This window comes from Sphaerodactylus townsendi, linkage group LG07 (genome assembly GCF_021028975.2).
Source record: "Sphaerodactylus townsendi isolate TG3544 linkage group LG07, MPM_Stown_v2.3, whole genome shotgun sequence".
Taxonomy (NCBI): domain Eukaryota; kingdom Metazoa; phylum Chordata; class Lepidosauria; order Squamata; family Sphaerodactylidae; genus Sphaerodactylus; species Sphaerodactylus townsendi.
The window spans coordinates 95,961,205-95,974,401 of NC_059431.1; the positions used below are offsets into that span (position 1 = coordinate 95,961,205).

A 13,197-nucleotide genomic window follows, 5' to 3' on the forward strand; every position below is an offset into this window, starting at 1 on the left:
CATGACAGAAAGAGGTTCAAGCTTCTCATACCGCAGGGTGAAATGTTCAAAAAAGTTCAATAAAGCCAGGCAAAACTTTTGCTTTAATTATACAGAACTCCCAACCTTATTTTCAAGTGAGCTCCTAGAGCATTCCCTCTTTATTTCATAAAATATACATTTGTATAAATATCAAGAATTCCCTTCCACAAGTCTGCAGAAAAATGACTGCGGTTGCTGCTGCCGGAAGCTCTTCAGTTTGTGAAGGGATGAAACTTTACCTTTTAAAGCCATTCTCCTTCCACAAAACACAGACACGCTTGGAGCATAAATAAGTGAAGGCGGGAGAGAGGAGGGAAGGAGGTATTGGCTTACTTTCACTTCAGAAGGCAGCTCCCACCCCACTAGGCAGAAAGAACATTCCTTTTCCTGCCCCCTCCCACATCTGGTGATCCTATGTGAACTTCACAGGGAGCAATGTCAGCTGACTTCAAAGGGAGTTACCTACAGGTAAACATGGATCCGATGCTGGCACAGAATATCCACTAGAAAGAAGCAGTACTGATTCCTGTCTTAGAAACCTGGGCTAGGCTGGAGGCTTGAGCTGCTAGAGAAGTCCATAGAAACAGTGGCAGAAACTTCCAAGAGAAGGGGGCCTGGGGCAGCCCTTCCCTTTGAGGTTGGGACCACCTCCCCCAGCCCATTCCCTTGGCTGGTCTCTTTTTCCCCTTCTTTGTACTTGGTGTCTTTGTGGATGCCTCTATTGGATGCTATAACTAATGACCCCTACTGCCGTTCTACTGGCCATCTGGGGCACATGCCCAACAAAAATTATCCCAACAAGTTTAATGACTAGCCTACCCCTAACAACAACTGCCTGCATAGACAGAAGACTACCATACTTTACATATTAACAGTTTGGAAAGCACTGTCCTCACGCCTTCTGGATCTGCTTTGCTTCGTTCAGCCAGTTTAAGAACATAAGAACATAAGAACAAGCCAGCTGGATCAGACCAGAGTCCATCTAGTCCAGCTCTCTGCTACTCGCAGTGGCCCACCAAGTGCCTTTGGGAGCTCACGTGCAGGATGATGAAAGCAATGGCCTTCTGTGGCTGTTGCTCCCGAGCACCTGGACTGTTAAGGCATTTGCCATCTCAGATCAAAGAGGATCAAGATTGGTAGCCATAAATCGACTTCTCCTCCATAAATCTGTCCAAGCCCCTTTTAAAGCTATCCAGGTTAGTGGCCATCACCACCTCCTGTGGCAGCATATTCCAAACACCAATCACACGTTGCGTGAAGAAGTGTTTCCTTTTATTAGTCCTAATTCTTCCCCCCAGCATTTTCAGTGTATGCCCCCTGGTTCTAGTATTGTGAGAGAGAAAAATTTCTCTCTTGTCAACATTTTCTACCTCATGCATAATTTTATAGACTTCAATCAGTTTGCATAAATAACTCAATCTTTGCACACTGCCAATGACAGCCTGCCCAACCAACATGCCCCACCGAGTTACACATCCGAACACAGCGACCAGTGAGATTCTTTCCCTTCTGCAATTGGAAGAGATGCAGAGTTAATAATTATCTCCAGATAAGACAGCTAGTCCAAATCCCCCAGGACCAGTAACTCCAAGCTGTACTTTCCCAAATGCAATCAATTGCGTTCTCTGTGAACATAAACATCCCTTCCTTACCTTCGTTCCTTCGTGCTGGCTCCTTCTCTCTTTTCCATTCTCTGGTGACCAGCAAACTGGGAGGCCTGAGGCAGAGTCCCCCTCCCCTAATAGCCTCAAAGATCAAGCACCCAGAAAGAAGCCTTTCCTGTTTATATCACATCTGAGGGAGCAGCTGTGAACAAGGCAGAAAGTGACTTCTCAGCCACCAGCGTAGCCTTGGGTAGAGCTTAAGTACTGAAATAGTCCAACAGGAAGTTTCTCACTCCCGGTCATTCTACATCTGGAGCCACGCCTCCAGCCGCACTGCAACAGGACACACCAAAGCAATAGAGCTATGGCCTGATTCTGATATACAAATAGGGACTTCGGTCCCTTCTCACATGATAAAGGGGGAGGGGGAGCAGATAAATTTTTGGACCTGTTGCTGCCTCCCTTCTGACGTGCTCTTACAAGTCTGCTTCCTGACTGGCTGTTGTCCTCTGATTTTACTAAGTGGTGCTTTCCCTTTCACATGATTTGGCGGAAGATCGCATTTCATTGCCATCCTCACCACAAAGGCTCCACGCCTTCTTTTTTCTTTTGCACTTGCACTACATTGACACAGCAGCATAATGAGTGGCATAGTTCCAAGGCAATAGAGAGCTCTGCCTTTTCTGGAAGTATTCAAGGGTTACCCTTTCCGAATGCTTCAGAAACTTCAAATGGACCAGAAATCTGGCAGTGTGGGTCCTTATTGCAGCCCCATGGAAAGCACACATGTGACCACTGCTCTGGCAGCTCCACTCGTTCCCAATTGATCACTGGATAAGAACATAAGAACAAGCCAGCTGGATCAGACCAGAGTCCATCTAGTCCAGCTCTCTGCTACTTGCAGTGGCCCACCAGGTGCCATTGGGAGCTCACAAGCAGGATGTGAAAGCAATGGCCTTCTGTGGCTGTTGCTCCCGAGCACCTGGACTGCTTAGGCATTTGCAATCTCAGATCAAAGAGGATCAAGATTGGTAGCCATAAATCGACTTCTCCTCCATAAATCTGTCCAAGCCCCTTTTAAAGCTATCCAGGTTAGTGGCCATCACCACCTCCTGTGGCAGCATATTCCAAACACCAATCACACATCGCTATGGAAGAAGCAGTTTCCTTTTATTAGTCCTAATTCTTCCCCCAATCATTTTCAATGGATGCCCCCCTGGTTCTGGTGCCAGGAGAAAGAGAGAAAAATTTCTCTCTGTCAACATTTTCTACCCCATGCATAATTTTATAGACTTCAATCATATCCCCCCTCAGACGTCTCCTCTCCAAACTAAAGAGTCCCAAACGCTGCAGCCTCTCCTCATAAGGAAGGTGCTCCAGTCCCTCAATCATCCTCGTTGCCCTTCTCTGCACTTTTTCTATCTCTTCAATATCCTTTTTGAGATGTGGCGACCAGAACTGAACACAGTACTCCAAGTGCGATCGCACTGACGGCTTATATGTAAGTATTAATTCATCTTTGCAGTTTTATTCTCAATTCCTTTCCTAATTATCCCCAGCATAGAGTTTGCCTTTTTCACAGCTGCCATGCATTGAGTTGACATCCCCATGGAACTATCAACTAAGACGCCCAAATCCCTTTCCTGGATCAACCTCAAGATTTTGGGGTTAATTTTTAAAGCCCTAAAACAGCCTGGAGCCACTGTTACGTGCATGGCCACCTGTCTTGATACACCCTCAAAGGGCATTTCTCTCAGCTGGTAACAACTTATTAGTGGTCCCTGGTCCAAAAAATCTATCTGGCTGTCCACAGGTAGAGCCACAGCCTGGTGGAATTCTCTTTCTAACAAGACCTACACCCTGCAGGACTTGATTCAATTTTGCAGGGTCTACACAACTGAGGCATTCCACCAGGCCTTATGGTTGAAGACACAACAGTTTTACTCTAGCTGGCCTCCCTTTCCCATTTATCTTTCCCTGTCTTTTTATTCTCCATTCTCTCTCCTGGTTTTTCCTCCCCCATTTTACTCTCTTTCTCTTTTTTACTTTCTCCCTGCTTGCTCCCCCTAATTATGCCATCAGTTTTATAGGGTCACTGTCTGGGGTTTTACCTCCTGAGGATTTTAATTGTTAATCTATATTTGTAGCAATTTTTCAATTTAATTGCATTAATAATATTATATTTTCAGGTTGTTATTGTTGAATGTCACAATGTCTAATGTGCAAAGAAACTGAGAAGACCCTGAGGATGGAGTACTGTGTTCAGTTCTGGAGTACTGTGTTCAGTTCTGGTCGCCACATCTCAAAAAGGATATCGAAGAGATAGAAAAAGTCCAGAGAAGGGCAACGAGGATGATTGAAGGATTGGAGCACCTTCCTTATGAGGAGAGGCTGCAGCGTTTGGGACTCTTTAGTTTGGAGAGGAGATGGCTGAGGGGGGATATGATTGAAGTCTATAAAATTATGCATGGGGTGGAAAATGCTGATAGAGCCTTTTCTCTCTTTCTCACAATACTAGAACCAGGGGGCATTCATTGAAAATGCTGGGGGGAAGAATTAGGACTAATAAAAGGAAACACTTCTTCACGCAACGTGTGATTGGTGTTTGGAATATGCTGGCACAGGAGGTGGTGATGGCCACTAACCTGGATAGCTTTAAAAAGGGCTTGGACAGATTTATGGAGGAGAAGTCGATCTATGGCTACCAATCTTGATCCTCCTTGATCTCAGATTGCAAATGCCTTAGCAGACCAGGTGCTTAGGAGCAGCAGCAGCAGAAGGCCATTGCTTTCACATCCTGCATGTGAGCTCCCAAAGGCACCTGGTGGGCCACTGCGAGTAGCAGAATGCTGATGGACTCTGGTCTGATCCAGCAGGCTAGTTCTTATGTTCTTATGATGACAGCACCGTGGACAGTGCACATGAAGTATCTGCAGAGCCTGTTCAGCCAGAAGGGGCTGCAAGTCTCTGGTGATCCAGCAGAACAAACATGGGTGTTCCACCTTTGAAATATGGTTGTCTTGCAAAGGCAGCAGTGGTTCCAGAGCACTCCACGTGGGAGGACTTTTTGTGATGAAATAGTTCAGCATTTGAACTGCGTGAAGACGGACTTGTAGACTTGCAGTACCCTTTCCAGCTTTCAAGAGAGCAGCAGGCTATTCGTCCCTCTTTCCTGTCACAAATGTACTTCCAAACAAACCTTTTGCCCTTTTGATCAGTGTTAACCATTTCTCTGTGTGATAAACTCCTACAGTTATTTGCCCAGAGTTGGACTCCAACCAGGATAATAATTAAACAAAGAAAAAAAGTAGCCCAGCCTCCCCACCAAAAAGACATGTGCAGCCTTGCTGGCACTCTTATTTAAGCAGGATGGAGGAAGAGGGCCTGGCCCCCCACACTTACTTACTTACTTACTTACTTACTTACTTACTTACTTACTTACTTACTTACTTACTTACTTACTTACTTACTTACTTACTTACTTACTTACTTACTTATTAGATTTCTATACCGCCCCATCCCCAAAGGGCTCTGGGCGGTGTACAGCATAAAATCCATAACAATATCAAATAGAGGAGCAAATCATACAAACGCAATAAACAAATAACATAGCTCCGTCCAGTTAATAATCAATAAAACTCGCTAAAAACTCCATATAAACAGCGGTTAATACAATTAAATAATTAAATCCGCCTTTAAAAACCTTCCCCAAAAAGGGAGAGCAGCAGGCCCCTCAATATGAGGGTTACCCTGATGTAAACGGCGCAGGGAGCAGAGAGGGGCACCATCAGCGGCTGGACACTCCAAAGGCCGGGTGGAACAACACAGTCTTACAGGCCCTGCGGAACTCACCAAGATCCCGCAGGGCCCGGACAGCTGGAGGAGGGGTGTTCCACCAGGCAGGGGCCAGAGCTGTGAGGGTTCTGGCCCGCGTGGAGGCCAGCCGCATCATTGAGGGACCGGGAACCACCAGCAGTTTGGCCTCTGCTGAACACAGAGACTAGGTAGGGACATATGGGGTAATACGGTCCCGAAGATACGAGGGTCCCAGGCCGCGTAACGCCTTAAAGGTCAAAACCCACACCTTGAAAATGATTCGGAATTCAACCGGAAGCCAATGCAGCTGGTGCAACACAGGTTGAATATGTTCTCGAAAGGTGCCCCCTGTGAGCAAGCGTGCCGCTGCATGTGCTCTTTCACTCACTCACAAACACTCCCTCTTGCCTTACCTTCTAAACCCCCAATCTTCAGATTTGAGAAACTCCTCCCCTACAGCCTCATATTTAGCCACTCTGGGTGTCCCACTTCCCCGCAGAGAACAGAAACTGTGTTTGTATGCGGGTAAAAGAGACAGATAGACGTGGGGATGGCTCGTTTTCCCCCTCCTGTTTCAGCCATGTTCACATGTTACAGTGAACATATGTTGCCTGTACATGCATATATCTGCAAAAAAGTGCCAAAGTATATTCAAGAACCAGTACCTAGATAAATATGGGCTTGGTATCACATGTGCAGCTGTACAAGCATATTTATTTTATTTATATTTATTTATATCTTCAATTTCTATACCGCCCGATCCCCGAAGGGCTCCGGGCGGTGAACAACACAATTCAAAAAAACATTAGGTAGGAGCAAATCATACACAATACAATACATAGGCTCCATCCTATTAATCATCGATAAAACAACTTGAAAACTCATATAAAACAGCGGATAACAATTAATAAATAAGCAAGAGGCATCCAAAAACCCCAAATAAAACCTACCCCAAGAAGGGAGACAGCGGGCCCCTCAATATGAGGGGGCTCTGATGTAACAGCGCCAGGGCAAAGAGCAGTGGGGGGGGCACCATATCAGCGGCCGGACACTCCAAAGGCCCGGTGGAACAACACGGTCTTACAGGCCCTGCGGAACTCACCGAGGTCCCGCAGGGCCCAGACAGTTGGAGGAAGCGTTGTTCAACTGTACCGGGGCCAGTGCTGTAAAACTTCCGGACCGGTGGAGAAGCCAGCAGCTTCCATTCGAGAGGTCGGGGACCACCAGCAGGTTGGCCTCTGCTGAGCGCAGAGGCCGAGTAGGGACGTATGGGGTAATGCGGTCCCGAAGGTATGAGGGTCCCAGGCCGCGTAATGCCTTAAAGGTCAAAACCCACACCTTGAAGATGATTCGGCAAAGCCTGTAATTACTCAATGCATTTATTGTGGACTTCATGTACACCATTGTGACACTTGGATCTTCATTTTGATTCTGACATCGGGACACAGTGGGGCTTATTTATTTAATGTATGTTTAAAAATAGTTACATCCCACTTTTCTCATGACCAGCAGGGCTGGACCCACTCCCTTTTGTAGACATTTAGCGTTCAGCATTCAATGGGGAAAGGTTTGGGAACAAAAGAAGTCCCAAAAATTAGGGAGAGGGCCATTTGGTGCTCAAAGCTAGGTGCTGGCTTAGATATGCTCTTCTCAGCATGCCCCTTGAAGATTCCCATCTATGCCTGATCTGGTCACAGCCTCTCATGGAGGAGTTGTGGATGAAATGAAGAAGAGGGCCTCGCATGGTTTCCTGGTTGTTGTTGTTGTTGTTTTTTGAGGAACAGCTTTTTCTTCCCTGACTGGAGCAGGTAAGGTAGCTGCTCATTCCCAGAATCACTAGGAGAGAGAAGAAATGAAATGACAGCTCTTGTTCAACATATCCCATATGACCGTGGTGGTGAACCTTTGGCACTCCAGATGTTATGGACTACAATTCCCATCAGCCCCTGCCAGCATGGCAATTGGCCATGCTGGCAGGGGCTGATGGGAATTGTAGTCCATAACATCTGGAGTGCCAAAGGTTCGCCACCACGGTGCTAGGATGTGTTTGCAGGATGCTGCCTCAGCACAATTGGGAAAGTAAAAGGCTGAGGTCATACATACTCAAGACCAGAAGAGGGAACTCTTGTAAGGCAGCTGCACAAGAATGCCTACAGCTGCTAGCTTTCTGCTCCTGGCCCATCTGAAAAGTCCCTTTGGCAATTGAGGGCTCTTTCCCCCCTTAGGGCAGTATTGGAACAAAGGACCGTCATTCTAGACCGTCATTCTACCTTTATTGGGGTTCTGAGAAGAAAGAACTGGGATTCTAACTTTATTGGGGTGGGATGAGAATGCCAGAAGATTTTCCTTCATTTTCATGTTGTGGTTAGGCTGCCAACTTCCAGGTGAGGCTTGGAGGTCTCCTGCTATTACAAGTGCTATCCATACAGTAGATATCAGTTTCCATGGAGAAAATGGCTGCAAAGCCTTGAGGGAAAGAGCACAGCTAATCAGAAATTCAACCTCTCCACAGACTGTTTTGGGGTACACTGAAAAAGAAACGGAAGGGGAGTGCCTTCTGCAGAGCTTGGTACAAATGCCAATGCTGTTAGAAGTGGACCTGGGCCTTGCGTGTAGGAACTGAAAGCCTTCCTGAAGAAAGCTGTATGTTGCGGTTTACTTCATTCACTTTCTCTCAGATGGGCGCCTAAAGCAGCAAGCATTGCATTTTTCTCCTCAATGGAACCCTCACAGCAACCCTGTGCGGTAGTTTGGGCTGGGAGTGTGTGATTGGCCTAAGACCATCCAGTGAGCTGGGTTGTAGGGCCTTAACCAAATAGAAAATGGTGGAAGGGGACCCTCTGTTAACACAAAGCAACAGATCTGACGAAAACCTCTCCCGGTCTGTGTGAAAAGGATGTAGCCAGAGGGAGGAAATTCTGCCTGGGATTTCCAAAGCCAAGAGTTTCTGGTACTTTTTGCAGCCAAGGTTTTTTTCGCTCTCACTTAAATAGAAGTAGAAGACTTCTCTTTGTTCCTACACACAGATATTATTTTGACAGCTTGGCCATTCTTGCATGCAAAGCTATCCTTTCCATATCCCTATTGCTTTCCAGTGCCCCAGCTGGTGAGGGTCAAGCGGTGGTGGTGGTGGGGAATTTTGAATATTTCTGCAGCCATGGTGTGGTTTCTGGGGCTTACCTGCTGCTACAATGTGAACAGCATCAAGGAAGATTGTATGTTCATTATTTCTTCCCTTGAGACTGTGATAGCTGTCCTGATAACTGCAGGTTTATTTTTCAAGAGAGTATTCACATAGTTCTTCAGCTTAATGATCACTGTGCCTTTTATGGCACAGTGTGGGAATGGGCATTTCAAGAACGCTATTGCAGGCACTTCCAACTGTCTGTCCTTCGTATTATTTTGGGGGTTGCATACGAAGAATGGCAGACAATGTCAAGGAGGTGTGTGTAGTTTTTTCCTGCTTGTTCAGTTTCCCACAGAGAGAATGATTTGTGTGGTTTTCCTGTCACCGTTGTGGCTCAGGACTCGGCACAACAGTTACGGGTCCCCATTGTAGCAGGTTTCCCCACACTTCCCCAGTCCTCTATGGTAGCTATTTCTCTTGCAGTACAAGGGGTCAGAGACTGATTTTTTTTTAAAAAAACCCAGCTCAGGTCCCTTCCGCACAAGCAGAATAATGCATGTTTCAATCCACTTTCACAACTATTTGCAAGTGGATTTTTGCTGTTCCGCACAGTAAAATCCAGCTGCAAAGTGCATTGAAAATGGACTGAAAAAGCATTAGTCTACATGTGCAGAAGGGGCCTCAGAATTCAGAGAATCTGATTGATGTTATATGTCAATGATAACTTGATTGTTATAATACATCAAGTGTTGAGTGTTAAAATAAAATTTGTAGCCCCTGTCCACCTCAACCAGAGGGTTTTTGTGTTTTAGGCATGCTGAGGGTAGGGATGGGTGCCACGAAAAGGCTTTTCCTCGTTTACTTTTTCATCCTTTCCAAATTTCTGTTTCATCTGTGGTGTAGGAGGTTAAGAGCTCGTGTATCTAATCTGGAGGAACGGGGTTTGATTCCCAGCTCTGCCACCCGAGCTGTGGAGGCTTATCTGGGGAATTCAGATTAGCCTGCACACTCCCACACTCCAGCTGGGTGACCTTGAGCTTCTTGGACCTCTCTCAGCCCCACCTACCTCACAGGGTGTTTGTTGTGAGGGGGGAAGGGCAAGGAGATTGTAAGCCCCTTTGAGTCTCCTGCAGGAGAGAAAGGGGGGATATAAATCCAAATTCCTCCTCCTCCTCCTCCTCTCCTTCTCCTTCTCCTTCTTGTGATCAATTATGATATCACATCTGATTTTCTCAAGAGTTAAAAGCTGCTGCTTGAATCAGCAGGGAAATAATGATGGATCGATCTACTATATCAAATGGACTGCCAGAGGGAGTAAAACACATGCAGAATTTTTAAAAGAATGGGGAACTTTGAGACAAGGTCAAAGAAAATGCGGAAAAAGGGGGCTAGGACAAAATGGACTTTCCTGTCCATGCAGACACAGCAAAACAGATTTGGGCAAAGGCAGGAAAGGCATGGAAAACCAGGGAGATGTGTGGAAGCTGTGAGGAAGCCCAGTTCCGCCCAGTCCCTTCCACAGCCTGCATGAGCCCACTAATATCCAATCTAGGGCAAACAACATACGTTACAGTACCAAGTCCTGTTTTCTGCTTTGCTAGCACTGCCTGGAGTCACCTCTTCTGAAGCAGTTTTCCTAAAGGCTGTGCATTCAGAGAAGCTGGCTTAGGACAGATGTCAGGGCTGTGCTCTCCTCTTTGCGTGACTTCTCATTTATTTGAAGGTCTCTTGCATGCATCACACAAAGGGGATAAAAAGAAAGCCCTTTTTTGATAGATACAACCCATCCCTTTAATATAGTTATTTTTAGATAGTTACAGTTCACCTAATGTTGGTATGGCAGGTTTCAATTTGATCGGGTCTGCCACTTTCTAGAAGGTATTTCCAGCTCCTCCGCCTTCAGGCTCATTGCTCAGTGGTGGGCTGTGGGAGCTGAGCCCCTTTTCCAGCTGTGATATGTAGTGGGACTGGAATGGGGCTTTGGTCTCACTCTCTTCCCCTGCAGGGGAAGCTGTGTGTGGCTAGCGACTCCAAGCTGTTGTAGGAGGGCAGGGTGGCCACCCCAGATGGAACAGGTAGATGCTGGGGGGAGCCTGGCATTACAGGTGTGCTGCAGAAGGCAGTGTTGCCATGACTGCTGGAGGCAGGGAGGTCGGAGGATTGATGCAAGTAGGCCCACTGGAAGGCCAGGATGCAGGTGACGGCGAGGAAGTCGAAAATCAGCTCGGCCAGCTCGACGACGGAAAGGACGGAAGAGCCAAACCAGAGGCTCCACTGGTTGCCCAGCTGGGACAGCAGGGTCACCACCTGCCAAGTGGAGAGGGCAAAGTGAGGAGATGGGGAAGGCTACAATACTTCAGGAAATACCCTGAGAATGTTCTGTGGTCCCAATTGGTTTTCCTTTTGAACTTGCAGGCTGTGGGCCCCCTGGTTCTGAGTGTGATGGGGGATAGGTCTTAACCCTTTTCCTTTACAATCAAAATTGGTGCTCTTGAACCATTTGCCCTGCATTTGGGATATGAGTAAGCTACTTTATCCACAAGGACAAATAACAGCAATATGTTAGGGTTGCTAGGAAGGATGGGTTTTGGGGAAGGATCTCAGTGGGATATCACGGCATATAGTCTACCCTCCAAAGCAGCCAGGGGACCAAATCTCTGTTGTCTGGAGATTATTTGTAATTCTCCAAGATATTTAGATCCCATCTGGAGGTTAGCAAACCTGGACTGCAGGGCCATTTAGTTTAGGAAACTATGGCCCCTTCCGCACACGCAAAATAATGCGTTTTCAAACCACTTTCACAACTTATTGTTGAAGGCTTTCACGGCCGGAATCACTTATGTTATAGAGCCTGAAGGCTGTATGGCTTGCGGTTCTAAGCGTTGCTAGAACATCCGGCCATACAGCCTGGAAACCACACAGCACCCACTTTCACAACTGTTTGCAAGTGGATTTTGCCATTCCGCACAGCTTCAAAGAGCACTGAAAGCAGTTTGAAAGTGCATTATTCTGCATGTGCGGAATGAGCCTATGTATTTTGAGATAGGAAAGGTTTCACCCTCTCTTTTTTCTGATCCCAATATAACTGTTTCCTATACGAGCGCTGTTTCCAAAGGGGGAAAATGTTTGAGAACACAAACCATGGAGACCCCAACATCAAGTGTAGTTTTGTTACCTATGACTGCCCCTATGCACTTGTAAAGAGCGGGGACAGAAATTCTGCAGTTTTGAAATTTGGGGTAGGTCTAAATTTTATTCTCAAATTTTAGAATCAGACATTCAAAAAGAGCTGCCTTGCAATCTATTTTTGTATGCAAAGCGCTGGCAATATTGACCATGTGCAATGCTAAAGAAATTTCTTTCCACTTCCATCGCAGCATGGTTAGATAGGCAAGAATGAAATGTAATTAAAATTCAAATTGATTAGCCTCAAAATGCCTTGCTGTGCAGGGTCAGGAGAACAAACAAAGATGTTGCTTTTGGAAGTCTATTAAAATGCTTGCTGTGCTGTTTATTAGCTTTTTTGCTTCAATCATAGTTCTGATTTTGACTGTTTCAGAAGACTTTCAATATGAGCATTGTATTCTGAAGGCTGGTATGAAAATGCAGTACAATGAGGAGGATGTAAAGGGAAGAGTTGCTTTGCTATTGAGTGATGGTTCAGAAAGTGCCCAGTAGGTGCTGATAACTCTAACCAAAACATTGCTAACAGGACTTCATAAGAACATAAGAACAAGCCAGCTGGATCAGACCAAAGTCCATCTAGTCCAGCTCTCTGGGTTACACTGTGAGTGGCTCCACCAGGGTGCTTTCTCTTGGGAGCTCACATGTAGTGATGTGAACGCAATGGCCTTCATGCGGCTGTTGCTGCCCTCGATCACCTGGTCTGTTAAGGCATTTGCAATCTCCAGATCAAAAGGAGGATCAAGATTGGTAGCCATAAACTCGACTTTCTCCTCCATAAATCTGTCCAAGCCCCTTTTAAAGCTATCCAGGTTAGTGGCCATCACCACCTCCTGTGGCAGCATATTCCAAACACCAATCACACGTTGCGTGAAGAAGTGTTTCTTTTTATTAGTCCTAATTCTTCCCCCCAGCATTTTCAATGAATGCCCCCTGGTTCTAGTATTGTGAGAAAGAGAGAAAAATTTCTCTCTGTCAACATTTTCTACCCCATGCATAATTTTGTAGACTTCCAACTGCAGTGTTTTCTAAACAAGGGTCCTTAGTGGTTCATTGTTGGGAAAATGCACTACTTGGAACCCAGAAGCATTCGTTTGAAGGAAGGCCTCTAGATTCCCATGCCATGCAATTGTAGTCCATGGCGATTCTTAGTGTCAGCCTTCTACATGGTGAGTTCCCCCACAGTTTCCATCCCTTCCCCCAGTCATCCCCTCACCTGCACCACTAGAAGGCCTTTAGTGTCACAATGCAATAATGATTTTTACTGATTACCCTACCTTTCAGTGACATGGCTGGGGGTGGGATGGGGTGGAGAGTAATGACCCTCTAACTGTTTCCCATGACTGTGCGGATGTTCTCTACCAGTGAGCAGAACTGAGCCACCTGTGAAAGTTCCCCATGCTGGGCAGCTGTCCAATCTGTGCAGCACCAATACGGTGAATACGT

At 46.3% G+C, this 13,197-nt stretch overlaps 1 protein-coding gene across 8 annotated transcripts in view; it reads right to left on the reverse strand.

Moving 5' to 3' along the window:
- Positions 1 to 10,333: 10,333 nt before the first annotated feature.
- SCNN1A (sodium channel epithelial 1 subunit alpha) overlaps positions 10,334 to 13,197 on the reverse strand; it is a 28,889-nt gene continuing 26,025 nt past the window's right edge. For 7 of the 8 annotated variants that reach the window (XM_048504642.1, XM_048504635.1, XM_048504639.1 and 4 more), the window contains one exon: positions 10,334 to 10,875. In XM_048504642.1, coding sequence (XP_048360599.1) covers positions 10,555 to 10,875 — 321 coding nt within the window. In that variant the 3' untranslated portion in view covers positions 10,334 to 10,554. The remainder of the gene's footprint in view (positions 10,876 to 13,197) is intronic. The other variant, XR_007245150.1, reaches the window with a different exon arrangement.